General features: G+C 46.2%; 1 protein-coding gene across 1 annotated transcript; it reads right to left on the bottom strand.

The window, feature by feature from the left end:
* Positions 1–125: 125 nt before the first annotated feature.
* LOC149340942 (glycerophosphocholine cholinephosphodiesterase ENPP6-like) lies at positions 126–25,229 on the bottom strand. The gene is made up of 8 exons (XM_089549876.1): positions 24,326–25,229; positions 12,517–12,704; positions 11,018–11,189; positions 9,319–9,428; positions 7,985–8,146; positions 6,133–6,276; positions 4,413–4,527; positions 126–1,961 (listed from the first exon to the last, which is right to left on the bottom strand). Exons 1-8 carry the CDS (start codon positions 24,612–24,614, stop codon positions 1,735–1,737), a joined length of 1,407 nt encoding a protein of 468 aa, XP_089406002.1. The 5' UTR covers positions 24,615–25,229; the 3' UTR covers positions 126–1,734.
* Positions 25,230–25,746: the final 517 nt, after the last annotated feature.

Below are 25,746 nucleotides of genomic sequence, written 5' to 3'. Positions count from 1 at the left end.
GGTCTCGTGGCGTCACTTCACGGTCACTTGAACCGCACTGGCCACGCGATGCGTTACGCTAACGCTGTAGACGCCGACGCTGTCGCCACAATTGATCTTAACAACTTCAGTGCAAAGCACGGAAATGTAAAAAATGGGCAAAATTATTTTATTGCACACGCACACACACCAGAATCATCACTCTCCACAAAAGGCCAATATTTTCAACCTAGATATCGTCAGGACAAGAGGGCAGGAGAATCAACGTACGAAAAAGAGGCGATGACTTTTTTTTCAAGCGCTATCGATAAGATAGTTTCGCATCCACGTTGTAATGTAAAGCAGTCATTCAACAAACGAATCCGTCAGTCTCCCTCCTTATTTCCAAGGTTCCATTGAAGAGGAGTGCAGAAAACACATGCTCGCACGCACACAGTCCTCAGTCGTAAACAGTATAAAGCACATATCCACTGCTAGCGAAAATATGAATAAAGAACCACTGGATAAGAAAAACTTCTGCGGAAGAAGAAGAAAATTAAAAGGGCTGCCATGTCTTCCGTAATATTTAGGAACAGGGTCCTTTAGTTATTAAAGTGTACCACGAACAGAAAAAAGGAAAAAGAAAAAGTATGCGCGTGTGATTGCTGCCCCATACTGTTTTGTTTGCATTTTGTCCGTTCAGCTGCCAAATGAACATGCCCGTGCAAAACGAACGAACAATCATGAGGTTTAAGTCCGAAGGAGGGTATAATATGACTTAAAGCCGTCGAGGACGGAAAGATGACGTGGCAGTCTTCGTGAGCATAAAATGGTTAAAATGATCTTCCTACCTAAGTGAGGAAATATATATGCCTCAATGCCAGGAGTCACAAACAGGAAATTTCCATAGTCAATGACGGTGTCTTTCAGAAAGAAAGAAGATCACGCGGGCAGTCACATTGCCGCCATTGGTAGTCTTCACTGCCGCTTACGAAGTAACAGCAAAAATAATTTTTTTTCTCTCAATGAGAGAGCACACCACTGCTCCCTAAAAAACTGTCTACGCTGTAGCTGATGTTCCCACGGAGGGAGTAAGACAAGTCGCGTAATGTCGCTAGGCATGGCCCTAGTAGCGAGGTTTTGTTGCCGCTGACATAATATGGTTCCAGTGCCACCAAATTACTTTGCGCGTATGTTAAATAGTTATCTTGGTGCAACTTGTGGGGCTAGCTGTTCCATAGGAGTAAACTTTAGAGTAACGTTGGACTGTATAGTTTCAGACATTAAAACCACCTCCTCATGTAGAACCACAACCAACTAAAATTCTTGATTACAGTTACAGGTATTCATCTGCAATATAAAATAATGAATATAGTTTTGATATGGCCGAAATCAGCCCACAGAGGCTGCACTGGTTCTGAAATAGAATGACAACAGCAACGCGTGCTCCGTTAAACGACCGCTAACCATGAATAACTAACTACACGAGGCGCACGAGTAACTGTGGTAACGGAGAAACGCTGAACATGAAAGCTTTTGTGAATGTTTTAGGTGTTTGCTCCAGAAATAAAGGAAATGTAGGGGTTGGAGCAAAAACTTAAAACAGCGATCTAAAGTAACTCGATTAAAAAAGAAAAATGTTTGTTCGCAGTTTGCGCAGAGTACAGATACGGGAGCAAAAAGCAAACAATGGCGCGCGCTACGTGAAAGACTGAAAAGTGACCGTTCCAGCGGCCATTACTGTTTCGTTAGCGTACTGATCTGCCTCCCTTAGGATCAGTGGTATAACGAGCCGCGCATGGCGAGGATCACGTTGGGCACGAGGAGAAGGGAGAGGGAAGCGGCCACACTGCCGCTTCCGCCGCTCTCGCCGCCGACAAACATGGTCTCCACTTTGTCCAGGCTGCCGCTGTTCTGTAGAGGCTGAATGCCCAGTTGCCTGCAGACCACGTTGTAGTGGTCTACCATGCGCACGGGTCCGTTCAGATAGCCCTGCTTGAGACCTGCGAGGAGAAAAGCCGCGCTATAATCAGTCGGCGGAGCTCATGACAGGGTTCTTTCCCCCTCCTCTGCGCAGGAACATTAGGGGAAGCGGGAAAAGTTAGAAAAGTGGAAATGAGCTAAAAGCACGCTTTCAACCTCCCGTGCACAGCCGCCTTGAAAAAAATTAGTAAAGATTGCAGCATTTCTTGCTCCATGCTCGATGCTGTAACTTTGCCGTTTTGAAGGCGTGGAAGTATTGACGTTGCCGAAGCAGTGCATCCTCTAACTCTTCGACGAACCTTTCACTTTACGGCACCTGGTCGTGGTGTCATTAGCAAGCAAAAACTTCGTCTGAGGCGGTTGGCTGACGTCATGCGGAACCAGCTTGAACGCATTCTTGATCAACGAAGGGACGGACAAGATGACAGAACACACCTTTGGAGTGTGCGCATTTTAGTCCTTGTCCTTCCCCTCTTGTCTCAAAAGTGACGAATTTTTATGGCGCAAGGGCAGCTTTGACCGAAGAGTGGCATGGCAAAAGGTGTTGGTTGGTTGGTTGGTTGGTTTATGGGGTTTAACGTCCCAAAGCGACTAAGGCTATGAGGGACGCCGTAGTGGAGGGCTCCGGAAATTTCGACCACCTCGGGTTCTTTAACGTGCACTGACATCGCACAGTACACGGGCCTCTAGAATTTCAACCTGGTTGTGGTGTTCACATGGCAGAAGGTGTTTCGCTCTACTCACCGGTGGATACCTCGCGGCACTGGGGATCGAACTCCGCACCTCCAATATGTAAGGCGGATGCCCCGATTTCTAGACCACCGCTACGGTGTTTCTCAGTACTAAGTTCAAGCTGGCTCCTCAAGGCAAACTGTATGCAGGCTTTGCTATCAGCCAAACTCTTCGCCCATTTTACGTATGAAGCGCAATGAAACGCGACGTGCGTATTTCTGAACGGAATATACTCGAGTACATTATGCCTCAGACTGATGGAAGAAAGACCGAGGCCGAAATGTGCAATGCTACACTAGTCCAGCCTCTTCCGCTCTTTCATCCATGTCCTCTTATGTTAAGCATTTTTTTTTTTTTCATTTAGCAGTTTCCATCGACAAGCTCAGAAGCACGCCCATATTTGAAGAGCGCATATTCTTATTCTTAGGCAACGCCTGGGGTCGCTCTGTAAGGCGCTTGAAGACTCGAGTGTATTTCAGTTGCCACTTTTACTGCGATGCCTGTCCTGCTCTACTGGGCTTGAATGTTCACAGTGTCAACTGTTGACCAGATTGGTCTGGAAGTTCAGTCTGCTTGCACTTCCTGAAGGCGCTGCCAATCAGCAACAGACGTCGTCCAAGATCATCATTTTGCTGTGTTGCTCAATTATACGGCATACACTCTGGTTGTTCACCTATTTTCTTTCTTCACCTAAACTATGCACTACTGCTGCACTAATGTTGCACTACTGGCTAACTTCAAGGGGCGTCGCATGTTCGTGAATTTTCTATAAATTACACAACTATCTTAGGACCAGTCGAAACAATTGTGTCGCTACATTTGTACTGTGCCTTCTATTGCAACTTAGTTCATCAATGGTATGCTATTTGGTCAGTATAGAAGAACCCACGAGTAATTAGCGGCACTTTCGAGATCATCTCACTAAGTCGAGCCGCTATGATGTATTGCTGTAGCATGTTTCATTACACTGTCCCCCTCCCTCAAGGAAGAAAAAAAGCAACAGCACAGCGGCTGCTTCGTGAATTAATGATAAAGACCATTACTCGGTACTCCCGACGGCCGTGACCTCTGCCTGCCCATAAAATAGTAAGTGTTGTGCAGGGCTGCTTTCGTTGGTGGCACAGTCAACTCACATGCAACAATAATTGTGTCATGAGTTTCGCACTGTGGCTCAGCACAGCGCACAGGTTGGCAGGGGCTGCGACAGCCATTCTAGGTGCGTATGTGTTCACTGCACACATACGTACCTGAGTGCAGGCTCAAACATACCCGCTGCAGATTTAAGTCTCAGGAGAATTAGGGACATGTTCGTGCAAGTACTTTTTCAATTAATTCCTATAAATTTAATTGGCTTTAGCATAGCGGAGACGTACTAGCGTATAAGTACTAGTATATGTGCATACCGGGAGTCCATGATCTCCATTGGCAGTGGCCATGTGCGGACGCACACGTGCCTCTGGGAGCGCGCAGTTCGTATCCCGGCTGCTCTCATATACTAGGCTAGTACTCCCCGCTATACATAACTCTCTAATATCATTAAAGCTGCCCATTCATGTCGGAGCGTATTTGTGTGGACTGCTGAGGATCAGTAATGAACCATTGTATAGAGACCACTGTTAGAGAACGCGTGGGCCAGTACACTGAACTGTAATGTTCAAGTGATGAAACACAGGTCTCGTGTGCGAAATATTTGTCGACGATGGTCCTGAAACTTAGGGCACGATTGTTGTGGCACAAACCTGGACCAGTAGCAAGAAAGATGGCACGCATGTCTTCCAGCTTCATGGGGTCGTAGCCGTGGTTTCCGTGATTTATCTTGTTCGACTTGGGTATCTGCTTGTCGGTGTTCTCAAGCTGTGAACAATAGAGAGCAATGGACGAGAAAGAAGGTCAGAGATGGTTGGGTCTTTCCGCATGTATGTGTGCGAAACCACTCAAGCAGTTGTACACTTACAATGGACCTGCGGCATCGCAACTAGTCTCGCTTTCGCGTTCCTTTTTTTTTTGTCACTACAGACGCACGGTGCTATCACGTGCCTGCTTCAACACAGGCCTCACGCGATACGGAACAGCGAGTCAATTCGTCGCGACGCTTGCAGCCTTTGATTGTACGCTCACTATATCCGCCGATTAAACCAGGATGTGCGCAAAGCACGAGATCGCCTACAGGACAAATGAAACTCGAAATGCTTTGCTGCTTTGTGGGCCGACCTCGCAAGATAACGAACTTGTTCAGATGCTCTCAATGGCTTCACTGCTTGCATGCCTTCTTTGTGACAGGCCTGGCGTGACAGAGGCCTCGCGTGACAGACGCATGTTGTTGCACTGACTCGTGAAGATATCGCAAAGGTACGAGAGAGACAGGAGATTCCGCCACTGATGGGCGAACCCCATTGTCTGAAAAAAAAAAAAAGCAGCATCACTACATCTAAACGCCTTTGCACTGTTTTCTTTATCTTGTTCGCAAAATGCTCTTTAGCCTCTCTGGAATGCGAAGTTCAGCAATAAAGTGTCAGCAATCGCATTTAAGGGAGCGTGCAGTGGTGCGCCCAACCCGCAGAAAAATTCTCGAGAACGCCACTTTTACGGTAGCCCTCAAGATTGTTTATTACCTAAAGCGGCGATAACACAGCGTCATGAGCGTTGCGATATGGTTACTTTTCTCCTTGCTTAAATGCGCGAGTGCGCTATCTAGACACTCTAGACAGAGGCAGGCAAATAACTGATATCTTTTATGGCAGCGCAGATACCAGTCATTTTTGAAACACATACGGCGCTCCGCGGAGCAAAAAGACTGTACCGGCAGATAAAACCGCCCCTAGCCGTGGGTGCAGGCTTCTCATTTGGACTTTTCTTCATAATACCCCCGGCATTTAACATACGGCATATAGCATAACATTAGCGAAGCTAAAATGGAAAGAAATTAATGCAATTAGCTACCTTGTGTGTCCCAAACCTGAATCTGGGTTAGGACAAGCACCATAATAAAGGGCTGTAGGTTATTTCGACACTCAGTCTCTTCGGCGAGGTAGGAAATATCTTCGAAAACTGAGGTGCAGTTATCACCATCAGTCTAGCTACGCCCACTGCAGGACAAATGCCTCTCGCATATCTTTTCAATTTAGTACTCTGTCCGCTCTGCCGGCCATTAACCACTTGAGAATAGCTGTGGCGGAAAACAATGATCACCACAGGATCAGTTTATCAGCTAGCCAGTCCAGCATCATTTCAAAACAAAAGGCAGGAGGCATGTTTCCGCTCAGTTTTAATGCGATAACACTAGAAACAGCGCGGGTACAAAGTGCGTCGACGGTCATGAAATTCGCCCATTGGGTAGGGGGAGTGACGTCACTCCCGTTAAAGGCATCAACAGCTGCTATCGCTATCACATTGCTAACACAATAGGATTGGGTGTCCCTGTAATTTTTTTTCCCTTGTTGTTGAGTACGCAAAGCTCACCTTCTTGATTTGGTAGCCAGGGTCAGCTGTGAGAACAATCGGTTGAGTTAGGTAAGAGTTCTTGAGGTGGTATAACTCCGGCAGTTCCTCTTTCTTGAACACGTTCAGTCCTTTTATTTTCAAACTTTTCAGCGTGTTGTATATCTGCGCAGTTAAAGGGACCATGCAAAGAATTAAAAGCCACTTGTAAATGTTAGAAGGGATGCTCAGAAGCATTGACACCAAGTATGAGTCTTCGGAACTGAGCCGGCAATTTATTATGAATTTTTAAAAATCGTGTTTTTTAAAATTCGCGGGCCGTTTGGTGTTTTCGTAGGGAGCCATTTTGAAACCAAAATCGGGAAAACAGACGTCACTAGTCCCATGACGTCGGCAGGCCACCACACGCTGTCATTCGCTCGAGCCGCGGCAGCTACGACGTCACGGGCACACTTCCGGTAGCGCTGAAAATCGTCTGCTCGAGCCGCCGCGCGACCCCCTCGGGCATATGTTTTCAATTTACCTCTGCCGCCTCTTTCTGTCGCGAGTTCGGGAGCCAAGAAAGCGCAGAGACCGGAGAGACGCTGCCGACGCACGCTGCTCCTCGGGAGTGCGACAACCGGAAGTCGTAAACCGAACGTCAGCGAATGACGTATTTATGGGCGGTGCCCAGTTCCGGAGCTGTTTTCTTTATTTTTTTATGGTGCCCCGCCCGTACGAGTTGAGGGGGGAGAGGAGGAGCGTGATTTTTAATCGTCTATTAACTTCGTTGTTATTGATGCTAGCTCAAAAATTCTTGCGCTGGGGTGACCAGTGATGGATTGCCTATCTTTACGTAATCTCGATAAATTTATTTCATAGTCCCTTTAAGAGACAGAACATAGATAAAAGAATCAGCTACCTATAGAAGTTCGTATCTGTCGACTCATTCACATGACATTCGTATCTACCGGCCCAGAGCCATGGTTCGTTCCTCCCTATTTAATCATAAAATTGTGCATGGCCCAGCGAGTCCACAATAAGCGCTGACGGCGGGCGACGTCGTGCTCATCACGTTCGTGTGATACAGATTGCACTGGCATCCGCATTTTTCACTGTTCATTCACAGACTAATATCATAATGACTCAGTACGGCAAAAAACTGAGTATCTAAGCGTATTTGGCAGTCAAAGTTAGTTTCCAGAAATTAAGGTAGGCTGGAAGATCATTGATTCGAAAATCTTACCTTCCTGGCTAGACGATTAAGAATTTTAACGGCGTACATACCTCTACATCATCAGTGGATAAGCGATTAGAATTTTGCAATTTTATTTTATGCTAGGTTGTGAGCATGTGTTCGCAGCTTCATTGTTCTGAAACATACCGAGGTCGGTCGAATTTGATCAGCTTTCTGTAAGAGTAAGAGCGTTTTGCTGAAAATATATCAGCTTTAACGTTTCGGCAAAGTAAGGAGCTAGAAGCAGATATGTCGGAGGTCCACAATTTTTAGATTTTCGTTGCCTGGGAATTTGAAAGTAAGAAAGAAACAGTTACTGAAACGCGTTCGCTTTGTATTCCACGTGCGTTACCTATTGAAAAACCTCCAGCACAAATAGTCTCCAGCTGCTCTGTGACTGTATCATGAAGAATTTGTCGATTTTACAGCTGAGCTTGCTTAATCACTCGACTCGCGCAACTTGGAATTTGAGATGACGTTTTGAATTTTCACCACCAGGAACGGGTACAGCCGATTTCTGGCCTATAATAGTACGAGAAGCTCTAATGTGCAAGAAGCTTACACAAAGAGAACTTTTCTATGTCTTTTCAAATGGGCATCACCAGTGGCTGGACAAGATTGAATAAGGTAGTAACCGCAAAAATAGCCCATACATACCTTATCAATTTTGTCTGGGTGCGGCCGGAGCATGGCGAAAGAGCCGCCATCAAGCATGGTTTCGATGTCGTTGGCATCGATGTGTGGCTCGATGTCTATGAGTTCAAACTTGCCCGGCCGGGTGTCGGTCATACCGTGGTCAGACACCACCACCACACTTATCTGTAAGGGAGCACGAGGAACTCGTATTCCACTGCATGAGCATGAAGTTTATTCTGAACAATGCATCTGACGGCTGAAAGGACATTAATGATGTCAATCAATACATTGAAAATTGAGAAAATTGCTTGATGAATCACTCCTTTAAAATTTCATGTACACTGCTAAGGTTATTAGCCATTTTTTGATTGCTCCTTTGACGGTGTGCACAGAAAAAAAAATATTGACAACGCGTACAAATGAAAACAGCACAGAAATAAAATTACGTGCACGCGAAGTACGCTACTCAAAGCCAACTCCCCCAAGATAAGCGCCCTGAAGACAAAAAAAAAGAAAAACAAGATAGATGTTATTACGACTTGGCCCGCCTAGCCACGCAGGTATTCAAAGCTTTTTTTTTTTGTTTATCGCTGGGCAACCTAACGAATTCACAGAATATTCAAGACGATGGAGTGGCAAGCATGAAGTTCAGCCGCTACGAATGATTACTTCCACCGACGTAACAGAAATAAATTAACACTGTTCTCTTTGGATCCATTCCATGCCTTAGGAATGCCTTGTTTGATATCTAGAATAGAACGGTAGTGACATGCGCATCAGCCGTGCGGAAATGTCTGCAATGCCGTGAGATCTGGTATACGTTCTGCGGTATTTTAACCGTTAAAAGTTTTGGCTTTGCGATTTAGTTTGGTTTGGTTTATGGGTGTTTAACGTCCCAAAGGGAATCAGGCTATGAGGGACGCCGTAGAGAAGGGCTCCAGAAATTTCGACCGCCAGGGGTTCTTTAACGAGCACTAATTGCACAGTACACGGGCGTCTAGAATTTCGCCTCCATCAAAATTCGACCACCGCGGCCTGGAGCTCTGGGGATTACTTATGGGTGCGGATAATACGGAGATTTCTTCATCAATACCTCCTTGTATAGCATGAAATACGCGGAGCCATTTTATATACCGCGCGTAGTCAGTGTATCTGGTGCGGACGCCAGATAAAAAGATAAAAAGATCGAGTCCTACAGACTATACGGAGTGGGCCAACTGTAAATTGGAAATTACGGATCTCCCCACTCCACAGGCGACACTCGGGGTACGAATTCGTGAAAAATTAAATGACCACTGAATTCACCGCTAATTGTTCAAGAGCTGGAGTGGCTGGGCCACGCCTGTCTACCTTACCTGGTCTCGGATGTTATGCTTCCGGGCTTCGTCGAACAAGTGCTTGATGACAGAATCGGCGCTCTTGAGTGCGTTTCTTCGCTCCATGGAATCCGGACCGCTGCGGTGCCCTAGAGGTGAGAGTTTAGTGAAATCATTTTTGCGCAATGCGAGTTTGGTTACCGCCCACCTTTGCCACTTTTTTTTTTTCAAAATCAAAGTATGCAGATGATGTTAAGGAAAGTAGAAGAGAGGGAGTATAAAGGATGCAGAGAGAGGTACCAAGCCGCTCCAGATATATACCGTTACATAAATTACGGAGATGACACTATATTTTTAGAAACTGATGCTAACGAACTTGTCCAAGGAATGTGTTTGGCGTTAAGAAAATAACAGGTGTGAACACTTAGGAATATCTTACAAATTAGCTGTGTTGAAAATATACGCCTGTTCTTTGCCGTTTCAAAGCAGCAAACTTTTCTTCATGCTTTTGGGTTAAATCAGCTTGAAATTGAATTACGTCTCTCAGTGAAAACACTAGGCGTTTTCTTCCATGAGCAGATCATGTTAGATTATCACACAAACTAACTACACATTCAACTGTGCACGGTACAAGGAATCCGAAGAAAATGTCAGCAACAACTGCCTCCGCCATTAATGCGCATTCTGTACAGCCATCTAATTTTTTCTAACGTTACTGCTGCCATCTAGCTTGAGTAATAGCACAAAACGCTCCGTTCACAAGTTGCAGATTTTGCAAAAACGAAAAAGAAATGCCTTTCGTGCCGCAGGAAATTAATTATAGAAAGCTCATACTGCTGTTATACGAAAAAAATACAAGGTGAAAAACAAACATATTTTATGAATATTTGCTTTCGCCTACACTTAAACATGAATTACGTGACCGCATGGTAAATACGATTAACACAACGAAACAAAGAAAGCACTTCGCCCCGTCCTACAATCTTTAGTGAACTCTGTTAGGCACCTCTGCCTCGTACCAATCGTGGTCTACACATGGTGCTGTGCAGTATTGGGTTTACGCTCAGTAACTTTAAATTTACACTGTACAATCAGCAATTGTTGTAGAATTCGTCGTATTCCATGTCAGTAAAGGTAAAATACTGGATTCATTTTCCGAACTTTTCCCGTTTTTTCCTCCCCCTGCGATGACATACCTACAGAACGTTGTACTATGTCGATGCCATGGGCTGCTTCGCTATCTTGGTTGCTAACCTAAAGGGGAGTGGGATTAGTCAAGTTACACCACATGCTGCTTTTTTACGTCTCTCTCGTCCCCACCACATGTGGTGGCCGATCCTATGCACGTACATGTTGTTTCACACTTAGCGAGAACAATGGAGTGCGTCCAAGCAAAGAGGTAGAAGACGCGAAGCGTCACTCCCAGGTCTGTCTTTGCAAGCGCCACACTTGGCTTAGATGCGCGACAGCGTCGGACGCATTTGCGTTACGAAGAGCGCAGCCGTGCAATCTCATGTTCCCCCTAAATGTGAAACGACACGTACGTGTGTGGTGAAATAAACTGAACCGAAACTGAGGTGATCACGGAGTCTTTGTCGCTAAATCCTCGCCATCACTACGTTTATTTTTTTGTCCTTTCTTATACTTTTCAAGCGAGCTGGCATTGTCGATTTTTTCGGTATTCAAACTATGTACGTTATACTATCGTCAGAGAAGCATCAGCGTTTCGTGCACTTACCTTCAGCATCAGGAGCTTCGTAGTAAACGAGTGCGAAGTTTAGTTCGTCCTGCTTAAATTTGTGCACTATTTCCGTTATTTTCTCCTTGGTCTCGTTTTCAACGGTCTCCCTCCGGTCCCAATAACTCTCGTAGGGAATGCAGATTGTGGGCTTCGCGCCTTTTATCATCACCTATCATGATAGACAAGAAGCACGAGGTCAGTCTGGAGAAGCACAATCCTAAACCGCAATCAATGAACCACTCGTGACCATATTCGAAGCGAGAATTGGTTGAAGCTAATTTACACGGATGTAGTCCAGTCCCATGTCTCTGAGAAAACTTCGTTCAAGAATGTTAGTTAGCTGTGCGAATTAAAACAGTACCTTAGGGAGAAAAGGACTTGTAGCTGAACACAGTGCTGGAAAGCAGATATCCAAGGAGGGATTATTTTAGCTGGGGACACGTTCATGGCAGGGTAAGGGTTCTTGAGTTGTCTTGAACATTAAATTAATCAACAACAAAAAGAAACGTAGGAAGAAAAATCTCAGTGCAGTTTGGAGAGTTTTTGACATTATCGGAACCGCGCCTAGACGCGTGCAAGAAAAGAGCATGCGCTGTTCCTACAGGTAAATCTGCTGCCAGCATAGGAACATCCCTAACAAAGTGACGTAAAATACTAATTTAGACTGTGATCTGCTTAGCAATCGTAAGAATATTCCACACGAATTACACGGGTAAGTGTTGTAAAAGCAATTACCCGCTACACTCATCTCTATTCCCGCTGCCATTAAGTATCACACGTAACGCTACACATAGAAATTTCCTTCATCCGGAGACAGAAAACGTTTACGGAGAAAGGACCTTATGTCGTGTAGAGACAAAGCTGCGGAATGACCTTCCAGACACATAAAAAAAAAAAACAGAGCAATGCTTTTCCTGTGTTGTCGAAAAAATACTACTAACCAGAGTGATGTCAGCGCCTTTTCTTTTCTGTGATGAGACTGTTGTGTTTCAAATGATTTATTTTCTGTTGTTGCTGTTATTGTTTGTTGTTTCTAAGTGCATAATTACTGCCTACATATGAGCGCACTGAAAAAATATATTTGAATTTTGTATAGTATTGCATAAGCCTTTTGCAAGATATGAATGTCTATAGTTTTTCTTATGCCCGCGATTTAATACTAATGGCTGCATGGACCTCAACTAGCCTTCAGCTAGGGATCCAAATGGTAACGTAATTATTCTTCTGTGACGACTGTTTGCAATTAAAGAAGAAACAAACCAAACATAACGTTCCATGCAATACAAACAACAGCTTCGTGTCTCGTTATTTTCTTTCTTCGTTGTCGCACCCTTCAAGCAGTGACAGAGACAAGCTAAATTCGTGTTGACATAATTTCACCCGCTTTTCAGGCGCGGCAGTCACGTCGCTGCCAGCTCGAACCTCATCGAAAGCTATATAGGTCGTCGCCGACGACTGAGACCGTGGCAGAGAAGGCACAGAAAGCGGGCTGTCACCTGGCATCCGTCCCACCAGAACATGCCGGTGCGGAGACCATTTTTCTCGGCAGTGATCCAGACGGGCTCCGCGTGGTTCCACCAGTGCTCGTGCGACGCGTTCGGGTGTGGCGCCATCTGGAAGTAGTCGTCGTACTTCTCGTCGTACATGTAGTTCTGCACGAAACCGTGTCGCTCCCCGTACAGGCCTGCAGAAAGCGCGGAGACAGCAGCGAGTGGCTCAACGGTGTGTTGTATGGGGATTAATGACACATAGGCAGCTGGTCATCATGCGCCAAGCACAAGGTGTAGAAGCGTTTCCTGCCGAGTTTTATAAAAATGTGAAGTTATAAGTGGCCTAGAGGGCTTAAAACGTTAGTTTTACTACCTAGTGATGCCAAAGGAGAGACATTTTAAAAATGGCCACGAGTGAAAGCTTTAAAGAAAGTTGGGTAACCTCTGCAAACATCCTTACCTGGGCAAGGATGTCGAGGCTCCCAACCAATCGAATAAAGACCTCAGCTGTCTTGACTGAACGTGAAAAACCGCAGACAGAAATTTTACTACCGCTTTTGTCTTTACGATTACGCGTGCGTAGTCAGTGAAAATTAGTACTTCCAAAGAAACATTTTTTCTAAGCGCGGTTTTGGCGAGTTTTAGTTTCTTGTCAAGTGCAGTCGACAGCAGCATGATGCTGCTCAGTCGACACATGACTGTATAGTGACCTTTGTACTGCTATTTTTTTTTTTTAAGGAGAAAGCCTTTAATGCCTTATCGTTGTCGGCAGAAGGTTGTCAGCAGATGGTTGTCAGCAGAGGTGTCATACTTTTCTAGTCAGAGCAGAAAAATATCTTTGCGCACGATAGGATTCGAACCACCATCCTTCCGTTCCGCAGCCGAGCGGGCTAATGGCTACGCTACTTCCTGCCAACGCATATGTAGCTATACTCGTATAGGACGCTCGACAGTGTTTGCAGAAAGGCATTGAATCAGACGGATGCCTCCCAAACGCCCTCCAGTGTCTCCAGCATTTGAGATTCACAAGCAATTGTGTACTTAATGACCATCTTTTACCACACATCAGTGACACAAGCAGCAGCATCACGCTAATGTCAACAAAGTGCCCCCCTGAATTTTTATCAGTGCTGTAAGGCAAGACTTATAGTAGAGAGGGCACTCAAAAATGCCTATAAAATACGAACACTGGGACAACAATTGTGACTCGAAATCATGAAAAAGAAAGCTTACGCCGAACGAGTTTTGTGACGTACGCGCATATCACTTTAACATACGGCAATCACGTAGCCTCAGCCATTTGCGACAGCAACTTCCGCAAGCTCGGTTTAATCACAGATAGCACAACTTGACATCGGCCCAGTCCAAACGGGCGCTCCATATCTCAACAGCAGAGAAAAATACGCACGCCGCGGCTTGAAGAGGTGATAATATGTCGCGAGACGTAAGTGTTTCGTGCAAATATGTTATCACAGATGTCTTTGCATTTTCACGTTTGCTGTTCGACCTATCATGCAATATTGAAGGTCAGAACGGCCCCAGTGTCACTTAGCAAAGGCAGAGATTCTTGGGCCGTGGCCTAAACTTTCACCACAAAACACCGCCATCAAAGCGTTAGGTAGTACACGATTTAAGCTCCCGTTCAGCGCAGAAACCGCCGTATGTGCATTGGCATATCGGGGAAATCCCGATTGGTCGAGAGGGCCGTGACGTCACACGGTGAGCTGTAGAATGAAAATGAATAGAGTTAAGTTGTGATAAGGTTTTACCACGACTCAAATGTCACGCTACGCTGAAAAGAAAATTGGGATAATTAGTTGGGAATTAGTTGACTCTTTCGATGCGAGTCAGACACGCTAACCACAGGCCTTTGCAACTTTTTTTTCCTTTCATGGTATTTATTTCATTGGTTTTGTACAGAAAGGATATATACATAAGTGTGCGCGTGTGTGTGTGTGTGTGCGCGTGTGCGTGTGCGTGCGCGTGCGCGCGTGTGTGTGTACATACACACACGCACGCGCACGCACACGCGCGCACACAGACACACACACACACTACTATTTACAGAGCGCCTAGGTAGGCGCTACAAGGCACGAACATAATAGTAAACATTTAACTAAAAGGCCGGTCAGGAAGTACAGCGCGTCAGGAGAGGAAACCAATCCGGTACAAAGTCCAATTCTTTGTAAACGTCCATTACCTGCAGCAACATTCGGCTAAAACGAATTCTGGGTGAAACAACAGGTTCAACGTTGCGGTGTTTGGTCACTTGGCTAAAGGAAGACCTTGTGTTTCTCTTGGTGTATCACGTGGTGTAGTATGCCTACTGAAGTGTGGTAATGAATGTGTGTAATTAGAAAGGCGCACTAATTAAGAATAAAACACCTAATAACCCGCGGCGCTTAAGTATCCCCTAATTTCTTTCTTTAAAGGGAACATGGGCAAATAAATATATGCAATTATTCTGAGTAAAAAAATTGATTCTCTAGCCTTTTCTGGCTATGTTGACGTTTGTCCGGAAGCAAAAGACGCATTTATCGCCAAAAAATAGGCTTCAAAACCATCCCGCCAGCCGATTCAAACTCGTGACGTGCTTACCGAAAAGAGCGGATTACCACCGCTTTCAAGTGAATGGCGGTGTAGCATAGCCTCCAGGATCTGCGAGGGAAATTCAGCGTCGACGCATGCATCTTAGTTGTGAAATCGGCCACTGATGGCGACACCGGTACTTCGACTTTTTTTTTTTTGTCTTTTCAAGCTTATAAAAGCTCTGTTTTCGGTGAGGGTGGTCAATCTGTGATTAGAAAGCGGTACATTGTAGGTTCATGCAAACTTGTATTTGTCCTTAACGTTTCTTTAAGAGCCACATCCTTGAGCACACACCTACCCCGAAGGTAGAAGGTTCTTCATGTAACTGTCGCTCTAAAAATCAGGTCAGCTGCGCAAAAGTCGAAGTAGGCCATATGCTCACAAACCGGGCGCAGTTGCGAACATGCGAACAACCTCCACTCAGAGTGCCACGACGCATAGTACAAAGACGATATTTTCGCCAGAGCGCAGCTGTTATGAGCGCCGGCTAAAATGACAGAGCAGAGAGTCAGTCTCGCCGACTTCCAGCACTCTCTATGATACATTTCCGGACAACCAGCTGCGCGGGAGAGTGGTTTTTACTCATAAATATTGTCTCGCCAGCGATGAAAGCGGCTGCAAAGTCTTGTCGCACGTTGCTCTAGTTTTCCGAGTGAGCCAAGTGCATGCAAACTGGCCTGCCAGACACCGCGGCCGATATAAGTAGCTCTAGTACAGCGTGCGCAGTGGCTTTGCATGCACGAGCCTGGTGCGGTCACAAAACTGTATACATGCGCAAAGCGTGACTTTCGGGGTATTGCGTGCCCAAGAATTGCATTTCTGGCATGACGACACCTTTGAAGAAGAGCAGCTTGCTTCAGATCTTATTCGTCGTGGTTGGTGTGTCGTTCAGTACGTTCATTAGCTATAAATGGCGCATCAGGCTTTTGCATGTAGTTCATTATTTTCCTGAAGCTCGGATGTTCCAAAGCCTAAAGAAACGCCTCTATTAGGTAGGCGAGTTGTGGATTCAAACAATTTTTGTTGAACGAGACTGGCGCGAAAACTGAAGTTCACGCGCCGACATGCGTTATAGCACTCAACAAAGATACAAAGATTGAGAATCAGATGGAAGACCATACTGAAACTTTCAGCATCAGCGTGCGCATTGCCAGAATTTTTCTACATCTGTTAAGTATTACTAAAATCCTTTCATGCAATATTAATTTTATGTCGAGTCTCTATACTTATCGTCCACTATGCCAGACGGCCAGTATTGGCTATAACGCGGAAGAAAAATTTCGTATGCCAATTTCAAAATACAAAAAGCATAGAACTGGGGTACAATTTCAGGACTTATTACATTAGGTAAGCGTCATTTCCTAGTTGAAGACAACAACAACAACAACAGGAACATGTTTTTTATGCCATCCCAGTCCAGTGAACGCAGCATTAATTCGGGGCGCAAGCGTCTACCCCAGTTATTTTCGATGTCGGTTGACGTTTTCGTTACCCTGCTTACGTCTCATTCTAGGCTGACAATACTGACACGAACCTTAGTAATTTTTTTTTTCACATTTCCCTTTTAAGGCCACCGGCACGCACCGTATTCTGTTTTTGACACCAGAGGTGAAGGGATACCTCTGGAAGGAGGGTTACTGTGCACAGCAGTCCCCACGACGTTCAGTTTTGTTACCGGAGTTTTCCGTTCTTCATCGCGAACGTTCTCCACCACGTTTAATTACAGTGCGACCGAGAGCAACGCCGAATCCGACCTTCGACGACTGCCAAGCGCACTTGCGGCTATCGCCTGCGCTAAGTTGCTTCACAACTGGCGGGAACAAGATCGTCGAATAAACTGTTCCCTTTTAAATCTTTCGCTGTCTTTTTGCTGTCCGGACTGCCGTCACCACAACGTGACGGTACAATGCCCTGACGAAAACGCAGTACTTACAACACGGCAGTGGTGAAGGGATTTGCAAAGTCTTTCGCGCTGAATGATCGCAGCAATTAGGCTGACCTATTCTCACCGCTTTAAGCACGTGCTTTGAACCCGGAACTAGTAGAGCTCGTTAATGTAAATCCGCTCTCAGTTGAAACTAGTGTGCAGTATGTGCAGATGAGAACTATTAAAACGCTCATTTTTAAGCCCCCCAGGTGAACAGCACAACGTGAAGAGCACAAGTTGCACCTCACAAGTTGCACCTCACAAGTTGCACCTCACAAGTTGCACCTCACAAGTTAGACCGTATTGGTAACACGCGTACTAGTACCAGCGTCATGAGAACTTTCGTGGAACCCGTGCAAGTAATATATATAAACCACAACAGTGTTTTTCAAAAGAAGCGTGTTTTGCTTGCATTCATTACAGTCCCAATACGCGAGGGCTGGAGCTTTCACGGAGCGAGATAAAGAAGAGACTGCGGAAAGGTGTTCGTGTTTGTTGTGTGTGAGTTGCTTGTGTGGAGAGGATTGTACGCATGGAAGGCTACATCTGCGCGTCGGTTGCATCCTCGGAACGCAACGCATGCGCTGACACGTTTCCCGGTTCACACCGGTAGGGCCGTCAGTGGTGCCCGCAAACCGGTTTCGTGCAGACTTGCACGCGCGCTGCTCGGGGACGCCGACGGCGCGGAATTTCAATTAAACATAAGTAACAAAACGAAACGGGAAAAGCGAAACCGCGACGACTCTTGCGGCGAACGGGTGCAACCCGCGCAAAACACGCTGCCGCGCGAACTCCGAAGTAGGAAAAAACACGAGTCAAGAGTGGATCTCCCTTTTACTTGCACATCGTTCGGTGGTTTCAGCGCTTCGAGAGAACAGCTTATACTGCATAACTAAGTGCACAGCAGAACGAAAGTTGGAAAGTACTCGACGACGCCGTTAGTTTCTTGCTTCGCTGTGATAGTTGCAAGAGCGAGTTTCCGTCACGTGTAAGGCAGGAGCGTCACCGCCGTAAGAGAGTGTCGTAATAGTGAATTAAAGCGGTAATCTACCACCCAAACAGAACGAGGACGAAGGTAGGCCTGAACACCAGGGCATATGTGGACTCTGGTAAGAATGTTCCGTCGAGAATGTGCTGCGCGTAGTCACGTGACCCGCTCGGTCTGAAACCTATTGCTATCACTTCTCTGCCGTCTGGAAGGGCAACAAGTCTGGTGTTTCTCTGGATAGTTATTCCCGCTATAATCTAGAAACTCGTTAAAGCAGAATGAACATGTACACGAAACTATTGTTAGCAGCGGCAGCCGTACTATAGGGGCAAGGAAATTTCAGTTGACAGCATCACAAAATTAGAGTTCTGGAGGGTAGACGCGACGCGCTGCTCTACCTCGACAATGCGGGTCTAAATGAACTCCTCTGCTGAAAACCACGAGTGGAATTAGCCGGGCCAGTTTGTTCATGACCCATATAAATAACAGCGCGACAGACGGGACAATATGGAACAGACAGAGCTCGTGTTGTGCGTCTCTCTCTTATTGTCCCGCCTTTCGCGTTGTTATTTACGAGTAACGAGTATCTGCTGAAATATTCGCTAACTTCACGCCGGAAACAGGTTCCTACGTCAATACTTGTTTACAGCAGTGAAAATTTCACCGGTTCAGCGTGCTTCTAGGTCGGCGTTTATAGTCTATGAGAGTGCTCGGCATTTAACAGCGCTAGGTCACGAAACGCCTGCGCATAGCTCTTTGGCGAGTTCCTGTTGGCTTTGGTTTTGCGCATTTAAGTGGTTGCCTAGATTCGGTGCATCGCACTGCACAATATCAGTGGGCTAACTTCAGCACTTCTGAGCTGATCTTCCCATTTACATTGTGTTTCCGAAGATATGGCTGCTTAAATTTTGGAAACTTTGAAATGTACCAGAAAGGTATCAGCTTTTGAAGTACCCAAATACATATTGTGCTCATGTGCCTACATATCAAAGAGCAAACTTCCTTTTATTTTCTTGAAGAATTCCACACTTGAAGAAGCAACGTTCAAGACTTACTATCACTACAAAAATCTAATGAATAACTCGAATTTTTGATGTTTATGAGAAATGTTCCATACACGCTCTGGCTATGCGCCTCACTGAAAAACCAACGCGTTCTTATAATTTTACGAAACCATTTCGAGCTGGAAGAAATTAGAGTTTCACAGCGCATTGCAAGACAATTTCAGTTAATTCTATGAAGAGGAATAGCACATGGAACACTCCATCTCACTGTAACATGCTTAGCTGCAAAAGCTACTGACTAACTGAGCCAATCATATTGCGGCAGTTAGCTAGGCCGCTATGTAATTCCATGGTACCTCCATCACCGAATCAGACCGCGGAAGAAGCTGTCGTCTATTGCCTTCGGCCAGCTATATGCTTGGTCAATGCGGAATTTCGGAGCGAGAAGCAACTTGAGGGCTCATAACGAACCGTTAATCATAATGTTCATAATGAACCGTTACTCCGCGCAAACACAGCGCAGGCGAGGTTCCAAAAGCTAAAAAGCACAAATAGCTAATGGACGCGCACAGGTTTGCTTGACGTGCCTGCTAGGCCTGGTGTTCCCATGACTGGCGTTCCCAAATTAATAGCCCTGTTGACCAAACTAACAAAGTGGGACAGCCTTCAGCACCTCTTCAGGGGTTAAGATATCCATGAATTGTATCCTGTTTGCGAAGAACGAACCGAACCGAAAATACAGTTGTTTCCAATGCAGCGTATCGCGCTAACAGCAAACTGCAATTAAACCATGTTGTCTATACTCCCAATTAACATAAGGGTAGAGAAGTCGAAGTTTATTGAAAACAGCATGAGCACAAATTTTTGCTACTTTATGAGCAAAGCGACACTAACAGCGGCCTGAGATCATAATTTATCGTGAGAAGTAACTCAATGCTTGTCATATATCGCAGACCATCCTGGCAGACAAATAGAGCATTTGGAAGAAAAAAAATACTACAAGTGGAAGCTGATACGTGAAGTAACGAAGAAGAGGCGAAGTCATGTTTGTGAAGTCAAATTGAACTTCTAGTTCAAAACAACCACATTCACAAAACAATTAGAAACTTCAATGCTGTTCCCTTCTCTCACAGTTGCTTTAAGAAACTGCGATGAGCTTATGCACGCATTTTAGAGTGCGCTCCTTGACAACATTAAAGGCAACGGCAGAGTTTTTTTTTAACCTCCATGCGTTTTACTGAAATTTCCCCGGTCGGTTCTTCGGGGTCTTTTATCCTCTGCGCCCAATTTCTAATTTCGCAGCAGGACGGAGTTTTGCTTCAGCTCAAATGGATTCTAAACTTTTCCGTTCCAAGGCCTCAATCGAGCCGATTTCTGCGGGCAACCCTGCGCGAATAACGTCACGAGTTGTACGGCTAGCGATATTCGCTCTGAATTTGCTGAAAATCTTTACAGCATGTTTTTGCTCATTTCAGATAGTGATCGAAGCTGCCACTGTCCACACGCATATGAGAAGAAAGAGTTGTTGTTACCCAAGGAATGTTTGAGTCTTTTAACGTTTTCTACTTGTGCAAAAATTAGTTTTTGAATGGGTTGCGCATCTTCATGTCTACAGTTTTGATGGCTGACGTCTGCGTGGTTTTATTTCATTACAAAAGCTAGTGAGAAGCAAGTAAGAAGAACTAGGTTGCCAACAAAACCCCCTCCCAATGAAGGTCTGGATCCGCCCCTAGTTATACGTGGCCAAGCTCACAAGCAGCCATATCATCTAACGGAGTGCGTTTATAAAAAAAAGTCACGGGGATGATGTAGACTTAATCGATTTATCGCAGATGACACAGTTTTGGATCCCACACGTGGGCGATACAGTAAAATCAGGGGTCGTTAGGTACATTGCACTCGATGGGCAGAAATATGTTCTGTGGAAAGCAGGAATGCACGTATGTGTGACAAGAAACCTTGCGAAAGCCAGTCTCGAAAGGAAAGCACGATAAGTGTGTTCAAGATGTAAGGTCAAGGAACGTTAAGTGCATTGCCGTCGAAAGGCCCCTTTTGCAGTTAGTCTCAAAGCGAGTAGTGCTTACCCGGAGTGACTAATTGGCGTGACAAAGAAATTACTCCGCTAGAGACTAATTCCTGTGCCATTCTTACAAGATGATAGTGTGCACAGATCAAGTACGACACAATATGTTTCAAGTCCAGGTCTCGGTACGAGAGCACAATAAGAGTGCTCAAAATCGCAGGAAAAGCCACTATCAGCGCAGTAAACCTGCCTACACAATAAAGAAAGCGGGAAGAGTCAAGCAGTAAGCACCATCTTAGTCTCAGCTTAGCGTTAAAAGCGAGGACAAACAACAAAGACAGAACAAACGACAAGACAAACATGGCGCTCTCTTTTCACTCTTCCATCCTTTTCCACATTGATGTAACTACCTCGTACAGCACGAGTACAACGAGCACTACGAGCCAACTTGCCAAAATGCCGCGATTTGGAGCTTATGGAACGGATACTATCAACAGCCTGATAATTTGATGTTCGACTGGCTACGCTTTAAGTACGCTGCGGAAGTCACGAAATTCAGCAACGGCAAATGTAAACAAAAAAAAAATCTGCCCTTTTTACCTCGTCTCAATCCCTTCCTTCATCGTACGACCCAGTTGTACGCACACTGCGACAATGCTACCGCGCGTTTGTAACTGTTGATGACCTATACGCGCGCACAGAGCGTTCGAGAGGCGCTCTGACGCGTTTGAAGGCGTGGTACGACTGCGCCTCCCAGCCGATGACTGCGAACGTTGCACGAGCCGCTAGAAACTGCCTGGGCATTAGAAGTGTTACGAGCAGCCACGAGATACGGATGCGCGTGCGCCCCATCAACACCACCCGTGTTTAGGGTATGTTGGACCCTTCCGAAGACGACAAAGGTAGAGCGAAACAGGTGCAAGGGGTGGTCGCGTGATTTTCGGCCGACATACGCGTTGACATCGGGGAAAGTTGCAGAAAAGAACTCGCGCTGTAAAACACGGGAACTGAAATGCTCAAAGGTCGATCTTAATTCTTAAACAGGAGGAAAACAAGGCGCTGTCTTCGACATACCGAGCTTGTTGCTGAACCATGCTGCAGAGCTACGCAGCACCCCTGACACATAAGTATGTACCTAGGTGACATTTTTCCGCACTGCTAAAGAATTGGGACGCTTCAGGCGTTGTGCTAGCTACAGTGTAGTTCAAAAAGCCGACGCGATTGGCGGGTGTCGTTCGAAAACGACATAGATTGGAAAACGACGGTTTAAACAATAAAAAGAAGGCCACCTCACTCTATGTAGTGAACAGGTACAGCATGGGGTCGGTACAGCCAGCGAAGCAATTATCAAAGAACAGGCGGTAGCGGAATCGAGGAAGCAGCCAATTCACTCCAGCTATCTATGTTTCCTTTGTTGAGTGCAACTTTTGAAGACATTTTCTTCTTATATTGATTCAGAGGGGCAGTCGCCTTACTTGGCATTCGTACGTGCACGCTGAGAAACCAAACAGAAATTCAGTGCGAACAGTGACAATATTATTGAAATGGTATTATAAGCACCGAAAATAATGATCGGTCATGCGCTAAATCACCTTTTCGTGGGGTCAGAGGTTTCGTTGCTGGTAACAGGACTAACTTTTTTTATATACATACGAGGGTTAGACCCTGAAGCACGTTATGCTTTGAGGCTGTAGCTAACCGCGAATTTTACCGGGCCTCCAATATAATACGGTAACTTGTCACCGCATTCGGCATGCAGGGGGATATCATTCCGACGAAGAAGGGGCCCTTCAATTTCTCATATAATTAAAAATTGAGTTCGAAACACGGGCGCTATATTGTAGATGTTATAGCAAGTCAGCGGAAAGGGTTAGATGCACTGAAAAACCACTATGATTCAAATATTATAGGCACCTCTAGACGTTGACACTTGTGATTTGCTTCTGACTGCCATGAAGCTCTACATAACGCAACGTAGTGTCATGCAACACTAGCAGGCAAACCATTCGCTGTGAAAAAGAACAACACCAGTAGCCGATCGCGAGCAGATCGCGACGCACTTTTTTTGGTGAGTAGGGTGGCTTTTTGGGATTGTTGGTAGCACATAGCTTCAAAACATGGAGAGGAGGGAATCTCGTTGAACATGTTTTCGTGCCAGACAAAAACATGCAAAGCTTTTCTAGATAAACGTGTTCTCATAGCAAAAAGCAGACATAGGTTAACACGAGAAATCATCGAAGCTGAGAAGATAAATAGTTCAGGTCACACATGTGTTAGCACGCCGTCCATCTTTCTCAGTGATAAAGAGCTCGCTTTTTTGCGAACGCGATAATGTTGTGCAAAACTGACCACGTGTTTTTTTCTGGCGTATAAATGTGCTGCTTGAGAACAATAAAGTTTCTTGGAAGTTAGCGCACGTGGTGTTCCTTCTGTTCATTTTTCCTCTCGTCTTTCGTTGCGCTTCAGTGTTTTGAAGATTCTTTTGGTGAGATGTTAGCGAAACGTTAACCAATAATTTTTAACATCGATAGCTTCATAGGAAGCTCTCCGGTTTGATGGCGTCGCCGTTGCCGTGGACAACCATAAAGTCCCGTGTTACTATTGTAGACAGTGCGGATGTTGTCCATGCTTTGCGGTGACGGGACACTCAAGATTCTGCCCTGTGTTATCAATTGATTAAGGTATCGCTGCCGTTTCACCCCATTGAACTGCATGACTGCTTTAACATCCTGTCCTCTGTCATTACGACCCCTTATATAACGCCCCAAAAGAGCAAAGCGAAGTGAAAGCGAAGCTAGCTTTGTGCGTTTTGTGCGTGATGATTTCTTGTCAATTCGCCTCGGAGGAGGCAGCTTTAGCTTGTAATTCTTGTAATTACTAGCTTTAGCTAGTAAGCCCCCACTTTGCAAACGCCCCGTATCATATAGAACGCATTTTAAAAACAACGGAGGTTGAATGAACTTACAGAACAGGCTTCCGCCATAAAGCCAATGAGCAAATAGCTATAAACAGCTCGTCTGTGTTTCCGGTTGCAGGCTAAAAACAAAGTCGTCAAGTGCCTAACAGACCACTGCTACAATTAAAATTCGTGTTCTTACGTTCGGAGCGACTCGAATTAATCTAGTAATGTTTTACTACTTAAGACAGAAGAGGCGCACTTGAGAGGAACTGCATCGTGATTCGTCGTCATCCGCGAGGTATCCTCTCGGAGATTTCTGTCTTCGCGGACTGCATCTGAGAAACAAGGCATCGCAGAGTGCATCCGATGCAATAGCACAACTCACCCGTGACAATGCTGTACCAGTTGGGATATGAGTTGGCCGGCATGATGGGGACGACGTACTCGGCCTTTACGCCGGTCTTGGTCAGCTCGTCGAAGCCCGCCAAGTCCGGCTCGGACAGGTAGTCCCAGCGGACTCCGTCCACCAGGATGAGCACGACATGCGGTTTCGCCGAGGGTACGGACGCTGCCAGGGAGCCGCAGAAGCCGAACGCGGCCAGGACAAGAAGAAGCACCAGGCACGGCGCGCATTGCGCGCTGCCGCGTGTCAACCTTAACCGCGGTGGACTCATTCCTCAGCTGTACTGTTCCGATGCAGCTCGGATAACTTCCTGAGCGAGCGACTTCAACCCCGCGCTAGGCGGATGCGATTGACTCCACTGCAGGCAGAATCTCGGTTGTTATGAAGGACAACGGCAACCTGTGCTTCACCGGCGTCGCGGCCCGCCCCTTGAATGCGGCGCGCGCGTATATATCCTGCTGAGCAGAGTGAGGTGCTCTCTGGCGTTAGGGAAAGAGCGATGATGGCAGAGGGTAGCGCGGAATGCCTCACTCCTCGCTGTAGGGCACGGGCGCCGCGGCTATACCGTTGCCAGCGCCGTGCGTGTTGGGCAGCGCAAACCGCAGTCGCAACCACATAGCGGCAGCGGCACGCAACATAGCGGACTCTTCCCTCCTCGCGTGATTGTGGGCAACGCTATCAGCGCTGCTGCGACAGCGCCTTCTGCAAAGAAGCACCGCGCTCGCGCGTCGTTCGGTCGGGTTCTGTTCTCTCTGCTGCCGCAGCTGCCTCGTGCGCCTACGCTACGAGGCTCGCAGCAAAAGCGGTTTCCGTCTGCTCGCGCCGGCGCCGACGCTGCCGACGCTTCACCGCGCCAACGGTTGCCACGGGTCTGTCCGGTTCGGCGACGGCATTTCCCTCCGCACTTTCCTCACGCCCTTCGCCGCTCGCTTTCGGTAGTCTGCTGAATATTCCCCAGATGGAGCCTCTGTCCAATAAGTCCCTATAAGTCCTAAAAGGGACTTGACACGGTAGGGCGGCTGCCGAATGAAAAGACGGAGTCAGCAAGACCGCAAAGTCACGTTCAAATGCAACGTTCGTCCGAGTGTCACACGAAAAAGAAAAAAGTTAATCACTGGAGCGGCAAATACGGCGTTTTTGCTTCGGCACGTGGATGTGGCCTGAAGTCAATGAACTTTGCTCCTGTTTTAACGCCTGCATCGTGTTTATCTGCAGCAGTCCTTGTGCCGAGCGAGAAACAGAAACGTATGAAAGGCCAGCAGAAAAAAAAAAACTTTCACTTTTGTATGTTGTGTGTCTGGTTGAGATTGGCTTTCACGGGCGGCAGACACAAGGGAATCGTCAGACTCGCCACTTCGGAGATTTTGTAAGCTTGCTGTGAAGCAGATGTCAAACTTTGGGGG

Source organism: Amblyomma mixtum, chromosome 6 (genome assembly GCF_055824585.1).
Source record: "Amblyomma mixtum isolate Tamu chromosome 6, ASM5582458v1, whole genome shotgun sequence".
Lineage (NCBI taxonomy): Eukaryota > Metazoa > Arthropoda > Arachnida > Ixodida > Ixodidae > Amblyomma > Amblyomma mixtum.
Note: the sequence above shows the minus strand (reverse complement) of the source record. Positions and strands in the feature narration are given on the sequence as shown.